The following is an 18,883-nucleotide window of genomic DNA, read 5'->3' on the forward strand; positions in this document are numbered from 1 at the left end:
TAGTGTCAACCATTATACACATTTATATAATGATAAATTATAAATTATATATTTATAATAGCATTGAATATATGTATAATATTTAAAAACAATAATGTAATTAAAGTCATACTTCAAATATGACATGATCGGTTTGTCATTGTAATTAGCATTTAGAAATAAACCTTCATTAGAGAAATGAAGTAATTGCTGATTAATAACTTCTATAATATTCGTTCACACAGCGGATTATGTTAAACAATGCCTAAATAAATATTGTGTTCGCAACTTCACTCATCATGTAATTGTGTTTGAAGAACTTCATGTTATTGAAATAAACATACATTCATTGACTGCCTGTATTTTTTTTTACTTTTTCGCTGGCGATATAATCCCATTATTTGAACAGCTGAAATATCTGTCTTGTCTAAAAAATATTTTCCATTTTAATAAATTCAAAGATTCATAGAAACTACGAATAATATAGAAGTAGTTTCTAACCAATAAATTTACGTTTAGTACACGACACAAATGTTTAATTTTTTTTGTTATTTTCAAGGAACAGGGTTAAATATTCTTATGATTCAGGCATATTTTTTATTAAATCAAGATTTGTACTACGATGTAACTTTAAAATGTTTATTTATCTATGCCGATTTCCTTGTTGATATCGGTACGCAAACAACGTTGATGCCGGTACGCATACAACAACAGATCTCTATTCACATATACGTCGACTAATAACAATCGACCCGTATCGAAATAATCTTATTGAGAGCGAATGATGAACAGTTCGAGCGTAACGGACATCCGTTGCATTTGTACGGATTTACACCCTAATCGCGCCTAAAGAAGTTTTACTTCAAAAACTGCAAAACTTTGATAAAAAATAGATTTTTGAGAAACTTTGAATTTTTTAAAAAAAAAATGGACTTTTTTGAAAATTTTGATTTTTTTATATTTTGATTTTTATGTATTTGAATTGATATGGGCCTTATTATAATATCATTATACTGACGGCTTGTAAAATGAATAAATATAAAGAAACGGTTTGGACGATCATCTTGCAGAAATAATCAACGCAAGCTTTTATGGTATTTATTGATGATGGCATTAGAATTCATGAAATCAGATAATGGCTAAATTCATGAAATCGGTGTAGCCGGTTTTGAAAAAACATTGACAAAACATCAAATTTTAGTACACAGATAATTTTGCCAATTTTTGGGTCAAACGATTCAGAATCACTTGAAATTTAAAAATAGCAAATCGGTGTTTTAAAATGAAGGATTTTGTCTATTTTTCTAAGAATTACGTAAACTGAATTAAAATTAAAATTATTTATTTCAAGTATATAAGTCAGCTTAAAAATTTTAGTTCAAAATTTAGAATCAAAATTAAAATCCATATTATTTTTTATATACAAAAAATTAATCTTAAATAAAAACGGCTCTGCTCTTCTGATTCATTCCAAAAATATGATAGGGTAAAACTTATAATTTGACTACATCATCATAAAATAAATTTCCACGAAAAGGCATTTAAACCAAAACCCTAAATAATACTATCACAGTGTATAAAACGATAGTTGGCTTTATAATTGATCTATCCCACATAAAGTGGGATACATTTCAGTGTATATCGTGTAAAATCAGTAGGGTGTACCGAAAATCGTATAAAATTTTACGCTGCCTGCACCACGCAACCAAAAGCAACATCGGAAAACGCCGGGGGCGCTACCTGCTCTTTGCAGGTACTGGGTACACCTGTTGGCCACTTGCCTCTTCGGATGATGGCACAAAATATTGAAGCCAAAGATCCCACAACTGTCACGAGAAGTAGGAAATAGATATTTATGATTTTTTTTAAACTCCGTTTTATTTAGCAATCAGAAATACATAAAGATTCCTATGAGCTAAAATGGCAATATTTAAGAGAGATGCCTAAGAAGAACTCCAATGAGATCTTCTCAGTTTTACAATTAATATGATAATATTATATTAGACCTAATCTAAGACCAAGTCTAAAGGCCATTGTCGTTTCAATCTCCTTATGCCAAAAGGTTGAGTAATGTCAACTATTGATGGGTTCGAATGTGAGTCCAGTTTGCGTTTGTATTTTTCCTTGGATTCTTTGAACGTTGGTTTCATTTGTCACGTACCACGGAGAATTAAGAATTGTACGTAAAATTTTTGACTGAGTTCTCTGCATTATTGCTATATTTGATTTGTAAGCACATTCCCAGAGCTCAATTCCGTAGGTCCAGATTGGTTTAATAATTGATTTATATAGCAGCAACTTATATTCAACAGAGAGCTTAGATATTTATGATATATACATTAGAAACTCGGGTAATAAAAAATCCGGATAATCGAATGTATGAAAAATAATGTTATGGGTTTTTTAAAAAATAACAATTAACGGTCAAAAATAATCGTTAGAAATATGCATAACATATTATCAGATATTTTACATAGACTTTAACAAAAGCACAATATTTGTTTTTATTTCTATGGGTTCCGTACCAAGATTTATAATATTTAAAGTTCACATATAAAAATCAAACAAATGACTTCGACATTGTAGACCTTAGTTGGAAACAGTTATACGCCCCCTTGCATTGCCTTGCGGCCCCCCCTGAGATATCGCGCCCCACAGGTTGGAAACCACAGCCTTATAAAAAAGTTTATAATATTAGTATAATATTAGTAAATTATAAGATTTCAAGAACTAAGTTTATTAACTTCCCGTAGGGTAAGTTATTGTAATGGGCCGAAAATCGAAATTGAAAATTTTTACATTTCTCGACGTTTTGGAGGTTTCTGAACATTTTGGCATAACTCATAGAAAATGGACGTGTGTGTGTATGTATGTATGGATACAAATTTCCAGTCACGTTTTCGGGCGCACGGATCAACCGGTTTGAATGGTTCAAAAATCATTCGATTCCTATTGATAGGGAGATGTGCTGATTAGTTTTTGGCAAAGGCAGGCCCAGCCGATTAGGAGATACGGAGCAAAGAGTGCAGAAAATAGAAATCGAGTTTTTGAGAGATCGGAGCATCCGATTTGAATGATCCCAAAAGCATTCAATTTGTATTGACGGGGAGAAGGACTGATTAGTTTTTGGCAAAGGTAGGTCCAGCGATTTCGGAGATAGAGAGGTAAATGTGCAAAAAATGGCAGTTTTCGAGAGTACTAAGCGTCCGATTTGAATGATTCCAAAAACTTTCTGCTTGTTTAACAAATTAATTGATTTTGGTAAAAAAATTTTGCTTCAAAAAATTTTTTTTTAATTTTTTTTTAAATTTTTTTTTTTAATTTTTTTTTTCCAAAAAAAAATTTTTTTTGTATATCGAATATAATTCAGATTTTTATTTTAATTCTGTTTTAAAATACTTTAAACAAATAATTTCAACTTTCCAATTTAGTTTATATAATTTTTGTAAATATTCGACAATGTTACAATATTTATAATAATCTATTTTAAAACATTTAATATTCCTCGATCATTTCGTTACGATACGGGAAGTTCCAGCAATTTGCCTTAAGGCACGATGCCATACACCCCACTAGTTTTAATATATATTCAGACACAACTATTTTTCTACGAGTAAAATCGAACTTTTGTCTATATTTAGTAAATTATTAACATCGTTTTCATGTAAACCGATTGTTTTAGACTAAACTAGTGGTTTGGGAACCATAGTAGAAAACGACGAGTAAGTCGAACTTATGTGAATTGATTTATTATATTTTGAACTCGTACTTTTAGATTTTTCGATTTTATTTATCTTAAACATTCTTAAGCTGTTGCATTCGTTAAATTGCGTGAAGTATTTGTTGCTCTAAGGTTAAAGTAATGTAATAAGTATATAATGAAACTTTACGATTGTCTTCTTGGGTATGACAAACAATTTCATTTACATATCTTCTGTAAGCTCAATAGAATGCCTTCGTTTAATATACCGTTAGACAATAACGACTATGTAATTTCTTATGTTCTTATTTGGAAAGCAGATCAAATCCATTAAATACTAACAATAAATGATTTAATTATTTATTTTAAATTATAATATGAATTCACTTTTTCCAGAAACTATTTTTTTAATTATATTTTAATAGTGATTAGATTTTATCTAGGCAGAAACTTATTCTTACGTCATATTTTTAGATGGTAACCCAATGGTTGATCGTCGGAAACATCCTATTTCTATTTTATTATTTTATTACTAGAATTCAACTAATAGGGCTGACTTAATATTCAATTTGGCATCAATGCCCGGAAAGAGCTATTTTCACTTGGAAACATATTCAAGAATTATTTTTCCTATATATGTGATTAATTCTTATGCCATATGATAATATCCGCTACATTATTTATGAGACAAAAGAGTACTTGCATACACGTTTATGAAGATATTCAAATATATGTATCATTATAAGAGTTTATACATATTTAGATTGAAATATCTATTTAATAATATCTACAAGTTTCGCAACTAATTCAGTTAAATGTTCTCTACACCTGCCTGATATATTTGCTTTCCGATTAAACTTTGTCCCGAATGTAAATCGGTTCAACTAAAAGTGGCAAAACGAGATAGTAATTACAATTGAGGTGAGAATGCAAAACATATAACCGGAAAATCATATTAATATTCAACAATAATACAAGCAACGAAATGGAAATGCCATCGCAGACGTGTTTGTCATATGTCAATATTTTTAAATTGACAACCAATTTATTTATATTTCACATTCTCTACTTGTGAACTAATTCGATGATAAATATTTAATTAGGTATTCAAAATTATGTAACGATAAGATTAAATTATTATGAAATTTGGCTACACATGCAAATTAGATTTAATTAAACAAGTGCTGGAAGAGGTAGAAAGTTTCTTTTAGAAGCAGTGATTATGATCTAGCCCTAGACCCTAGCAGGGGTCTATATGGACCCCTTGGGATCTATCAATACTTTCAAGAGTTAATTTGCGCGGTACCCGAATTTTTATTACTAATATTTTGATTTAAAGACAACTGCTAATTTTTGTCACATTAGCCAACAAAAATACTTAAAATCGAATGAAATTTTTTATATAACTTTGCGTTTCAAAGGTTTCTGAACATTTTGGCATACCTTAGAAAAAAATGAATGTATGTGTGTGTGCGGATACAAATTTTCGTCGATGATTTCGGGAACACAGATCAACCGATTTGAATAATTCAAAAAACATTCCATAAGTATTGATAAGGAAAGGTACTGATTTGTTTTTGGCAAAGGCAGGTCTAGCCGTTTCAAAGATAAGGGGCAAAAAGAGCCAAAAATAGTAACTTAGTTTTCAAGAGAATCGGTTGATCAGTGTTCCCGAACTCGTCGACGAAAATTTGTATCCACACATACACACACGCGGAGCGATAGATCTTAATGATTCAAAAAACATTTTACTTGTTTTGACAAGATGAAGAATTTTTTGGGAAGGCAGGACTACCTTCCCAAAAAAACCTACGGTTTCGGAGATCTAGTAAAAAAGTAAATAAAAGCCATTTGGCGGTCAAAAATGATCATTAGACATATGCACATCAAATTATCAGATATTTTATAGCGATTTTAACAATAAGTATAAATTTTGTTTACATTCCTGTGGGTTCCGTACCAATTTTTATCCGTTAGACAGCGACGCGGCGCTTACGCGCTTTATATTTTGTCTCTATGCAGTTAAAGCAGTGCGATCGCTTTGAAAAAAGTTCAAAACTTCCAAAATATTTCAAAATAAAGAAAACTTTTTATTTCAAAGTCTTTTAACCAAAAAAGTCAATTATTTTCAAAAATTTAAAATTTCTCAAAAATATTTTTTTTTCAGAAGAAATTTTAATCTTTTTTAAGAAAATTAATTTTTGGTACGGGAAGTTCTAGCAATTTGCCTTAAGGCACGATGCCACGCACCATTAGCAATAAATTGGCCGTATCATAATTTCTTTTACTTGTTCATATATCAAATCGACACAATACGAGTTATATAACTATAATTCAAAATCAAATTCATTTTATATAACCGATCAAATTCGATCTTTCTAATTTCTCTTTCATATCAAATTAACCTTTCCATCAAGAAATGGAAATTTCTTAACGACTTGGGTGTCTTCCTCATCATCATGGTTAGTAAAGTAAAGTTCTTATTCTCGAGGCGACAGCTTTAATGACAACTGTCTACTAGTTACAATGCTAATTGAATTGTCTAATTACAATAATACTTTGTCTGAATGCATTATGTGTTGATACTTGAATTATGTCATAAATCGGTGGTTAAATTTAGAAACACATTGACATTCGTAGAAGTCTTAACATTTTCACCGATATTTATTCAATAGGCAGATAAGTCATATATGTATATTGATATATGGTTCTTTTTCGAACATCCAATCAAATAAATGGATAAAAACACTAAAAAAATTCAAGAGCTCTCCAGAACTATAATAATTTTAATGAAGCATCTATTAATGAAGCATCTACTATTATTTAATTATGAAACTATTAAATTCATATTACCATAATAGCTTTCTAGAATCTAGTAAATAAATGCCATATTTATTTATAATTTTATTGCATATTTATCCAAAATCATTTCCTTCATTCGAACTATTCTGTGTTCCATGTAATTACAAAAAATTACGAGTCATTGGATGTACAGCCATACAGCCAAGACAAAATAATAGCAAGGCTAATGTATAATTCAAGAAATATTTAAATTCAAGGACGGCCGGTAAGAATATTTTTATATAACTTTATAGTTCTGTTTACACAATTCGACTGTCATTACATTAAGTAAGGCCCTACGGCGACCCTCAGTGGGCCAACTGTTATTTTAATTATTTTTTGTAGTAAGTTGTAATTTAATTACATGACATGTAAACATGTATGATGGTTGTTGGCATTTAAAAATTATTTGTTTTTATGTATTTTTATACAAAAATATCATGGAAATAATTATGTATAGACGTTCTCTTTAGTGAGCTTATTTTTTTTAATTAAAAAAATAGTCTTTGTTTTTTTTCATATATGATTATATCAACGTTTTGGAGATGTGCAATGTTTTCTATAGAAACTTTGGAGAATTAAATTAAACTAGTTGTATGTAGCATTTTGCCTTGTTATTTGTTGCCTTGTGGAAGTTTCCTGAACTTCCAATTATGTGTAAATAATCGATATGTCAACCTGTCTACCTGCCTGCCTGCCTGCCTGCCTACCTGACTACTTCTCGACATTTTTCCCATCTACTTGTCGATCCCTCTACTTGTTCACCCGTCTTTTTATTCGCATGCCTACCTGTTTACCTGTCTATCTGTCCATCTTTTTTCCTCCTATCTGCCTACTTGTTAACCAGCTTATAACTGTCTGTCAGTTCATCTAACTACCTGTTTACTTGTCTAACTGTGCAGTATTTATTTCCATCTACTTGTTCATCCCTCTAATTGTTCACCCGTCGTTTTATTCACATATCTACCTGTTTACATGTCTACCTGTCCATCTTTGTTTCTCCTCTCTATCTATTTGTTGATCAGCTTATATATGCCTGTCAGTTCATATGATTATCTGTTTACTTGTCTAAATGTGTAGCATTTATTTCCTTCTACTTGTTCATCCCTCTACTTGTTCACCCGTCTTTATATTTATATGTCTACCTGTTTACCTGTCTACCTGTCCATCTTTTTTCCTCCTATCTGTCTACTTGTTAACCAGCTTATATCTGTCTGTCAGTTAATCTGATATCATGTTGACTTGTCTAATTGTGTAGCTGCCTACCTGTCTTTCTGCCTTCAAGTTATAATTGCAAACCTGCCTACCTGTCTACTTTCTAATCTGATCACCTGTGTACCTGTCTATTTGTATACATGTAAATATAACTTTTAAGCAGAAATGCCAGGAAAAACTATTTTCACTTGAAAACATATGTTGAATTATATTTGCAAGAAATAATTAATATTGCTACTGCTTGATATCAGGTTGTAAGCAATGCGGAGTTTGAAAGAGAAAACTTGTGAGTGCAAGGTCAGAGTGTTTACTGCTTTTTGCCAGTTAATTAATATTTAGTAAATTATATTTATGATATTAATTTATTTTTGAAGCCACAACTAAGTTAAAAGATGGTAGTATATAAATCTGGAATTATTATAAAAAATTGAATAGCATTAATTGAGTAAAATCATTTGAATTTATCATCTTCTTGAGTAATTTTTAAACCAATTAAGAATTAATTTAACTTACATGAATAACAACTAAGAATATTTAAGTATTAACTAATTAAAATGCAGAAAGTGTTCTAGATTGAGATTCACTTAAGCATTCTAATTGGATGGCAGTAACAAATATATTAAGTATTTCTCAATATTACTGATTATAATCTAATATTTAATATGTAATTAATGAAAATTATTACAAGAATCGTTATAAAAATATTTGCTTATACTATTATTTGCATATAAATAATATATTAAATAATAGTATAACAAAAAAGTTTTTATTCTTGACTTTCGTGACTTTAATATTTTTTAATGATTTTTGTTTATTTTTGTTTATTTTTTTTTATTAAATAATTTAAAATAATTATATTCCAATTTAAATGTACCTACAACCATATATGTGTGTAATTATTTACAGATACACATTCATATTTATTTTTATACAGTTTATTTATTAACTATATATTTTTTATTAACTTTTTTTTTTTTATTAAATAAATTTATTATTCAAAATATATGTTGAGAATCAGTGTAATATTTAATGATATTTTTAACGCGTTAAGTAATAAAAACTTATAACTTGTGTTAGGAAAATTTATTCAATAAATAATCTAGTGGAATAAAATTATAAATATTTATATACGCAGTTATGATTAAAAAGGATTATAAAATATATAATTATTAATGCATAGTCATTAACAAATAATAAGAAAATAAGGAAAAACACAATATTTTATACCACAAGTAAGTAATCTTGGTATAAATAAAATAAACAAGCTTTAGATAAAATCTATGCATTTGCTTAAATTAATTTATCAATTCAAATCCGTTGTTTTGTATATAATTTTTTTTTATTATTGTGCACTAGACTACACCTCTTTGCATATGATCATAAAACGAATAGAATGAACATATATGTTTTTTTATCGATAATGAATCAACAAAAAAGATTCGTAACGATTGTGAATATTTATAATCATCAATTCTTTCATATAGCAATCATAATATAATAGCAATATTCTTTTCCGGTCATATACATCGGAACCAGAGGAAGGCAACCAATTAGCTCCGCAACTTAATTCATAAATAATAGCAATAATAAATTAATATATATATATATATATATATATATATATATATATATATATATATAGCGGATCGATTTGTATGGGTCAAAGAAAGTCGCTTGAGCACATAGGATTTTTGGATACTAGGGGTCAAAATAAGATACTTTGCTGAAGAAACGGTACCTCTAAAATGAATGCTGATGTCCCGTGCATTGACCCAAAAATAAGAGTTAAAATTCGAAAAAATCCAGGCGTACAGTTCTTTTCAAAATACTATTTTCGAAAATAAACCAAAAATTTTCTAATTATATAAAATGAATATAAAACACATGGTATTGCATATTAATTTGTAATTATAATATCAGTTGAGTATAAAATGAAATTGTCTAAACCATAAGATACTTTATGCCCCGGGTTAGATTTTTTCATAAAAACCCAAGTTACGATCCCAAAAATTATTACGAAAGTGTAGTTTACAAAATTTATAAGTTGAATTACCTACAAGCAAGTTAGAAGACTTCTTTCAATAAAAGAACTATTACTTTGGATTATTGTTAACGATTTAATACTTATTATTATTATACATACATAAATAACTATGCAATACGCAAGTAGCAAAACAATCTGTGCAAATAATCGATTTTATCAATAATGATTAAGAATTAGCAATTAGCATCATGTAAAATTGTTAAAAATTGTGAGAATTTTGATATTTTGACATTATTCTAAACTTTAACGGATTTTTGTAATCAAACTACTTTTTGCAGGTCCACCTAATATTTCAAGATATTCCTGAAGTTTAATCAAAATCGTCAAAAAAATCAACAAATGGCACGGCCATTCACGAGTAATTTTCCACTTATGTGCTAATTATAAAAAAACGGCCCGGACGATTGTTGCACAAAACCATTCCACACGAGTTCTTATCGAGTTTCATCAGATGGTGCGGCCATTTATGGGACAATGTTGATAAAAGGTCCAATTTTAGCTCAGAAACATATATACCTTTTCCAATATTATCAAACGATTCAGAATGACTTGAAACGTCGAGAAAGCTTGAAATTAACTAATCGGATTTTCTGACGAAAACATGAATTTTTTTTGAGAAATTAATCCATATTTAATCAATACTTCATGGAGCATATTCATATAATCAACCAGTAACCATCAGGATAATATGCTGTGCTACTTTGAAGATAATTTTATATTTTTTTCGGGCTAATACCAAAAAGTCTCTGTTAATCTCTATATCTATAACAGAAGGTTGGACGCACCTGTCCTAAACGTTGACATATTAGTTCTCTATTCAACTTTGTTATTATTTTTGCAGTCATGTAAATTCGTACTGACCGTCCTTTGTCATCTAAATCATAATTTATCATTTTGACGCAGCCGGATCAGTCGTGTTTGAAAAGCGCGCGCGTTATCATATTTAAAAGGATGACTCCGGTAATAGTTTTAGCTTTTGTGGTGCAAACGATTTTTTACGAAATTGGATATTGCCAGAATTTTGAAGATAGATACTTGGGTGAGATTAATTCAAGTTTTGGACAAGTTTTATTACAATTTGATGATTGATTATCTATAAACATCTCAATTATATATACATACTGAAAGTATTAATTAGTACAAAATATATGACATATATATATATTTAGGGTGGTCCTTTATGAATATTTTCAATTTTTTTTACTCCCATTGGTTCAAATGCTTCTAAATTGATAAAAAAAATTCTCTGAAAGTTTTAGCTCCGAATATTAACTTTAAGATGAAAATAGCACTCTTATGAAAATAACATGGGTAAAATTCCATTTGTTTTTTATAATTTTATAACTTAGCGACAAGTAAATCAAAATTTTGAGAATAAAATTGTATTTGCTTATTTTGATCATAAATAAAAAATTGCAACAAAAACTTGATATATTTCATGAAATTAGTATTTACTCAGGAAGAAGAACCAAGAAACTTTAGTTGGACTGCGGACTATCTTAAAGTTAATCTTCAGAGCTAAAAGTTTCAGAATTTTTTTATGAATTTGGAAGCATTTGAGCCCCTGGGAGCAAAAAAATCGGAAATATCCATAATAAGAACCACTCTAATATATATACGTATATAAGTATAAAAATATGTATAAATATTGATCTTTTCATATTTTTTTAATTTCTATTAAATGCTTTCTTTCTTTTTCTCTTATAACGTCCTATCATTAGAAATAACTCATTTATACACACACATATATTATATGATTTTTATAGATAACTATTATTATTTATGATTTTTAAATTTCTAAACTAAAAGTTTCTCCAGAAAATTATTTGTTTAGTTTTTCTTAAATTAATTTAATTATTTTAATCAACGTTTCCTGGGACATTTCTTATGATCCAAACGTTGAATAAAATAATTGAAAATTTAAATAAATAATTTTTGAAGAAACTTTTAGTTAGAAGTTTAAAAATCATAAATAATATTAGTTATCTTTTTCTCGATAACTATTATTATATATGATTTTTAAATTTCTAAACTAAAAGTTTCTTAAAAAAAATTATGTATTTAATTTTTCAATTATTTTATTGAACCTTCCCTGAGATATGGGAACTATTGATAAATAAAAAAACGTATTCAAACCCTCAAGTTTCATCTAAAAAAATTGAATTTTAAAGGTAAAATGTGAATTCTTTCTATTTTAAATAATTAAATAAATGCATAAATGTATATTTTTTTATTTATATTATGAACAGTTCCTAAAAAAGAGGACATCCCTCATCTTCCAAGCGTTGAATAAAATAATTGTAAAATAAATAAATAATTTTTTGGAGAACTGTATTTTTCAGTAATTTAAAAATCATAAATAATAATAGTTATCCAGAAAGATCACTTAAATATACAGGGTAGGGCGGGGCACAAAGGTCCAACTTGACTTTAAACAATTATATTGTGAAAACCAAACCAATTATGTCACAACAAATAACACATATCAAACAAATTATTATCGGACTATATCCAGTAAAACTCAAAGCGAATTCATCATTCTAGAAATGTGATTTTTTGCTGTTTTTCAAAAAAATGTCATATGGTTCTTTTTACCCCATAGGCGGGGTGAAATGGGACGGCCAGGGCGCAAACAAATCCAAAGTCTTATTTTTAATTTTAAAGGGATTTTATGAAATAATAGCTACATTATTCAATCAATGCAAAATATAAATTGCATGGGTACATTTTTCATAGAGATAACACTGTATATAACCTTGATCTGGTATTTCGGAGAAAATATTTATCATAAGAGTTAAAATAACTATTTATTTATTTTGAATATCTTATGAAAAACACGATTTCTGTACCTTTGGTCATTGTTTTCAAAAAAAGGGCAGAACCGATTTTAAAGATGTAGAAGCATTACCATGTAATTCATTGATTACTTTCGCACGAAGATCGGCCAAGACGCTTTTTTCATAGTTAGCAGAAAAATATAAAATTTATCATCCACGCCAAATATCCAGAATCGCAAAAAATAAATTTCATGGGTACAAAGATAATACGGCACATAACCTTGATCTAGTATTTCATAAGAGAGATCAGCAGAGTTGGGAATTCAAGCATTTAGAAAGTTTTTCTTCGCGTTTTGAATAAAACCTACAATAGCGATATAGTTCATGATATAAATGAATATCCTAAAATATTACTGAATCAAAACTAGGAAAAATGGATAAATCATAATGCTATTGTTTATAATCACAAACAAGTCAATTTCCTATTCCAAAATATAATCCACATTGAAACATTTCCAAAATTTAGATTATTTATACACAAAATGCGGTTGAATGAGTTCATTAAAAATTCGCTGAGCGAATTCTATGATATTGCGTAATAATTGTTAATTTTAATAACAATAATCAAATCTTTGTGGAGCATCTAGTGAAAATAGGTAATGATATCTAAAATCTATTTTTGTATGACAATAAAAAAGTAAAAGTGAAAACTCATCCAAAAATTCGCGTTGATCACCTAAATAGATAGAATTCATGAATGATAATTATATGACAAACGCGAAAATACAAATGGTCACCTAAAAGCATAAATGTAAACAAAATTATTATATCAACTAGGTATAAGTGGCATCGACTCAGTCAATGAAATTAATTGATTATTTAATCTATCCTGGTTTTATGAAAACCATTACATATTTCGATCGCTCGTGTATCTTTAGCAACAATTTTTCCAACTCAAACACAGAATTAATTTATTATTAATTACAATGACCACATGGGTTTTTCGCGATATTTGCACTAGTCTCATAATTCTGTAATTATTCCGATATGAGCAATTTAATAATGAACTTTCATAACGGCATCTAATTTTATTTAACAATAACTTTTCGAGGCCAATCGAACCTTTGTGATATTTTTCATTCATATCTATACAATGAACAAGGTGAACTGATTTGATAATTTATCATATAATGGATCAGAAATAATAATTTGCAGAGCAATACTTATGCCATTTTTCATATCATTATAAATGATATGTATGCATATACAATAAAATAAATGCATACTATATATACATATATATATATATATATATATATATATATATATATATATAAATATCTCAATATATTTATAAGAGAAATTAATTCAAAATTGTAATAAAAAAATCCAAATCAGTATAAGACTATGATTTCGGAACATGTCATTAATTTAAACAATACTTTTAATACCAAAAATCCTATTATTTTCAATAAGTAAAAGAATGGTGACCTCAGAAAATTTGCTGAATCTGTATTTATCCTTTTAAACCTCCTTTGCATTAAACGAAATTTTGCTTTTTATATATATACGAGGTGTCCCAGAACTCAACGTCAAGTCAAAACGGAGTGATAGTATTGATCGTACACGTCATGACAAAAATTAGAAAAAAATCATCTAGTTTGAAAATTATGAGCTTTTAGGTGCAATCTAGAGCTTTGAAGAAGCTGTTACCAGTTTTTGATTATTGTGTTTAATTTTTACTATTTTTGTCATTTAAACTTTGGAACTGTAACCATGAATAACATTTCTAGGACCACTGTCAAAAATAATAATACAATGACCACAAATTTTCTAGAATTAGGACTATTAATTAAACTGTGACCTTAAACCTTTCAAAATTGGTCGAATTCAAAAGACCCTGTTTTAAAAAAAAAATGCAATAAAATGCGTTGGCAAGCACATTCAATCAGCATTGTAATATGGTACAAACAATACTTAAAAAATAAAAATCTAAAATCAATAACGCATTTTTATTATAAATCTTCAAATAAACTCCTAAAAACTTGTAAAAATTCAAGTATTAATATCCTATTCTTTGAAGTAAGAATAAAAATATTGAATAAAATTTATTCCTTTATTATATTTATTCCCAACTGTAAATTTAATTTTCTTTTTTCGGTTCCGGAAACTATCTAATAAAACTTTCATGTCAACGTCAATTTCACTTGTAATTTGACAATTAAATAACGTTCCATAGAAATTCATGAATAGATGTGATACTTTCTCTTTGAATGTAATCGAATAAAATAGTTTAGGGTTCATGTACTTTACTGAAAAGAATTTATAATTATGAAATATACTTGGAAAATTTCCAACTCACATGGAATACATTTTTCAGACACACAATTTCAGACATGAAGTGTTTCCGAACTATGTGAAATAAATTATTTTTATAATTTTTATCGTCATAGTTTTTATCAATACTATCAACCCTTTACAGATTCACGTTGAGTCCTGGGACACCCTGTATAAAATTCATATGTTAGGCCCTCAAAATTTTTGTTCATAGTTTAACTTAAACTTGGGGGAGTTAGTTGTGTTATTATTTTTGGCTGTAGTTATTATTTTTGGCTCACATTATATATTTCATACAGAGAAATGGTTTAGCTTTAGATGATAATAGTTAACTAAACTAGTAGGTTTCAGGAAATAATTATTGTTTCAGAATCAATATTAATTGATGATTCGACTGATCAACAATACAACGATGGTTGGATGCAATCAAGAGCAAGTGGCACTTGTCCCTTAGGTGGAGTTTGCTCCCGAATAGAAGAATGTCCAAAAGTTGCAGGAATCGTGGCCAACGCTTGTTTAAAAGGAGACAGGTAATTTGAATAATTAATTTAATAATTTACAACATTAGTTATTGACACAATTAACAAAAATTGGTTTCTATTATGTCCAAATTTGACACCAAGTGATTCTTTTATCTATTTCTAGTTCAATGTTCTGTGGAAACATAGGCCAGCATCCCCTGGTGTGTTGTCCAATAAAGCCTGGACCAAGCACAAAACCTCAGGCCGATACACCAATTATAGAATCAGAAGTGGATTGTGGAAAGAGTTTAATTTATGGACCTCAATATAATGGCTTAGGAGCTTTTCCGTTTGTTGCAAGAATTGGATTTAAAAGTAAACAGTTATATCCCCAGTTCTTAAAATCTATATTTCTTAAAATCTCCATCTTTATCTTAACTTCCACAATGCATCATCTAGAAGACGATTTTTAATCTATCTAAAAGTGAATTAGACAGCGCTAGTCCCAATCCCAATCAATCAAAGGCGTTCCCCACAAACCATAAATCAACTTCTAGTTCCCACATTAAATCCTGACGCAATTTATTTATCTAGTTATTTATTACTCTCTGCAGCACACATCAGATGTCAACATTTATTTAAACTTTTTATTTATTATTATTGGCAGACGTCCAAACTGGAAACACATTATACCCTTGCACCGGGTCAATTCTCTCGAAACGAGTCATACTGACGGCGGCACACTGCGCGCTGGCGAAAGCGGACGGACACAAGCTGTAAGTCGGCCTATTAATTATAATTATTAGTTACATTCATGTTACATTGATTATTAAGGAAATATTGTTGACCAATGGCATTTGTAGAAGCTACTAAATACGATGAAGATAATCACTTTCTGTTGATATTGATGATTTATTATGTAATTTGATAATCGACAAGCGAAACAATGTTTGTTGTGATGGTTGTGTTCTGCAAGTGGGTGCAGTTGATCTTTTAAATCAGACATCAGATTTTTTTGCGCATCCTTATGATAGAACTTTGGATTTCCAACCAGTAGGTTCCAAGTTCGATATATCTTTTGGAAAGCCTAAGATTTGTTTTCCGTATCCTTATGGTAGAACTTTGGATTTCCAACTTAAAGGTTACAAGTTCCATATATCTTTTGGAAAGCCTGAAATTCTTTTCCGCATCCTTATGGTACAACTTTGGATTTCCAACCAGTAGGTTCCAAGTTCGATATATCTCTTGGAAAGCTTGAGATTTTTTCCGCATATTTATGGTAGAATTTTGGATTTCCAACAAGTAGGTATCAAGTTCGATATATCTTTTGAAAAGTCTGAGATTTTTTCCGCATCCTTATGATAGAACTTGGATTTCCAACCAGTAGGTTCCAAGTTCGATATATCTTTTGGAAAGCCTGAGATTTTTTTCCGAGATTTTATGGTAGAACTTTGGATTTCCAACCAATAGGTACCAAGTTCGATATATCTTTTGGAAAGCCTGAGATTTTTTCCGCATCCTCATGGTAGAACTTTGGATTTCCAACCAGTAGGTTCCAAGATCGATATATCTTTTGGAAAGCCTGAGATTTTTTTCAGCATCCTTATGGTTGAACTTTGGATTTCCAACCAGTAGGTTCCAAGTTTGATATATCTTTTCGAAAGCCTTAGGTTCTTTTCCGCATCCTTACGGAAGAACTTAAAATTTTGTTAAAGGACTTTCTGCCTTATTGCCATTTCGTTCAAGGACTCTCTGCCTTATTTCCATTTTGTTAAAGGACTCTCTGCCTTATTGTCATTTTGTTGAAGGACTCTATGCCTTATTGCCATTTTGTTAAAGAACTCTCTGCCTTATTACCATTTTGTTAAAGGACTCTCTGCTTTATGGTCATTTTGTAATTACTAGAGCTCATGTTATCATTAAGGTTTGCTGGACTAATTTGCATCCATGGAATTGAAATCTTATGTTATTATTACAGGACTTCTGTTAAAATTGGAGATTGGGACACGGCGACAGATCCAGATTGTGCAAATGCCTTCTGTGCCAGAAGAGCAATAAATCACGCTGTTTCGCATATCATTGTCCATCCAGGATACCAAAAAGGAATCTACTCCCACGATGTGGCACTGCTGGTGCTGAGGACACCGCTAAATTATTCTGGTAACGATTTTAGTAACATTTTGGAATAATAATACTGAGCACAGAAAATGAACTTTGCACATTCTTTATCAATGAAAAATCGCACATGTCCTTTGAGCAATAAGATTTTCTTTATCCAACATATGCCTGACAGTGATCATTCCAAAAATAGCATGAACATCATTGAAAAAAGTTATTTTCAATCTGTTTTATCATTTATATTGAGTATATTAATAAATATTCATATTATTTCAGTGACGGCGCAATCAATCTGTCTCTACGATGATATGACAACAGATCTTGTGAATATTCGAGCATTACTTGTAGGTTGGGGTAAAATGGCAGTTCCAGCAGGTAATATACAATATTTGCACAATCAACTATTGTTATCATTATTTCATATTTTGCAAATAAACTAAACTAGAAAAAACAATTTGGTTTAAACCATATACGTATAATAAATACTATTGCATCCGAATATTTAAACCATAATCCATAAGACAAGCTCATAAAATATTTCATATTAACTTTACTGATTTTTTGGAGAATTGAGTTGAATGGTGAATCACTGGTTGGAGAGACAAATATTGACATTGACAGCTCATATTGTGTATTATGATTTCTATTGAAAATAAAATAAAAGTAATAAAAAAAATCCTTTCCTTTAGTTCACCCATCCCAGCAACAAAATTTAGCTGTACCAATAATCGAAAACGAACGTTGTAATCGACTATATTCTGGACACGTGGTGATGCCCACAAGAGGAGCCTGGTTATGTGCAGGCGGAGAACCAGGAGGCGACGCCTGCCAAGGATTCGGAGGCGCTCCACTGGTCTTAAGGCGCGGTCAACGATTTGTACAGGTTAAAAGATAGCTTTAAAACATTTAATAATTAAATTTGCTCACAATAAAAATTGAATCCAGATGGTGCTTCGGAACATAATAAAATATAAATGTTTTATCGCAAAAATGAATTTTACTTTTCACCAGGTTGGCATGATGTCGTTCGGTTCCGACAAATGTGGTGCTGCAGGAGTTGCAAGCGTTTATACAAGAATCGCTTATTATGCAAAGTGGATAAGAGATAATATGCCCATCGACACATAATATGAATTTTACAATTTTTTATATGAATTTCCAAAGATAAGATAAATTAGCATATTATTGAAGTATTATATCTGTAGCACATAATACTTATAGTTAGTACAAAGTGTGTTTCCACTATTTCTCAAGTGCAAAACAAAAACAGTCGAAGTTTATACATATATGTGTGATAAGATTAAAATTGTAAGATTAATTGGTTAATTAGTTGTAAGAAGTAGAATAAAGTTTTTTTTTATTATTAACAAAACTGCTTTCGTTATTAACATCAACGTTCTTCACAATCCAT

General features: G+C 29.4%; 1 protein-coding gene across 1 annotated transcript; it reads left to right on the forward strand.

Annotated features, from left to right (window-relative positions):
* Positions 1 to 10,696: 10,696 nt before the first annotated feature.
* LOC113383437 (phenoloxidase-activating factor 1-like) lies at positions 10,697 to 18,600 on the forward strand. Its single transcript, XM_026621702.1, has 8 exons — positions 10,697 to 10,818; positions 15,264 to 15,423; positions 15,539 to 15,729; positions 16,022 to 16,130; positions 17,333 to 17,514; positions 17,749 to 17,847; positions 18,162 to 18,355; positions 18,484 to 18,600. The coding sequence occupies exons 1-8, from the start codon at positions 10,731 to 10,733 to the stop codon at positions 18,598 to 18,600; spliced, it is 1,140 nt and encodes a 379-aa protein (XP_026477487.1). The 5' UTR covers positions 10,697 to 10,730.
* Positions 18,601 to 18,883: the final 283 nt, after the last annotated feature.

Source organism: Ctenocephalides felis, unplaced genomic scaffold, assembly GCF_003426905.1.
Source record: "Ctenocephalides felis isolate EL2017-DRISC unplaced genomic scaffold, ASM342690v1 CF-g0.4_SCAFFOLD_03570, whole genome shotgun sequence".
Taxonomy (NCBI): Eukaryota; Metazoa; Arthropoda; class Insecta; order Siphonaptera; family Pulicidae; genus Ctenocephalides; species Ctenocephalides felis.

Excerpts from the sequence above, each read along its gene's own strand:
- LOC113383437 (XM_026621702.1), top strand. The coding sequence starts at position 10,731 with ATGACTCCGGTAATAGTTTTAGCTTTTGTGGTGCAAACGATTTTTTAC. Across the intron at positions 15,424-15,538 it reads GCTTGTTTAAAAGGAGACAG|TTCAATGTTCTGTGGAAACA; the intron begins GTAATTTGAATA and ends ATCTATTTCTAG. Across the intron at positions 17,848-18,161 it reads TAAAATGGCAGTTCCAGCAG|TTCACCCATCCCAGCAACAA; the intron begins GTAATATACAAT and ends CCTTTCCTTTAG.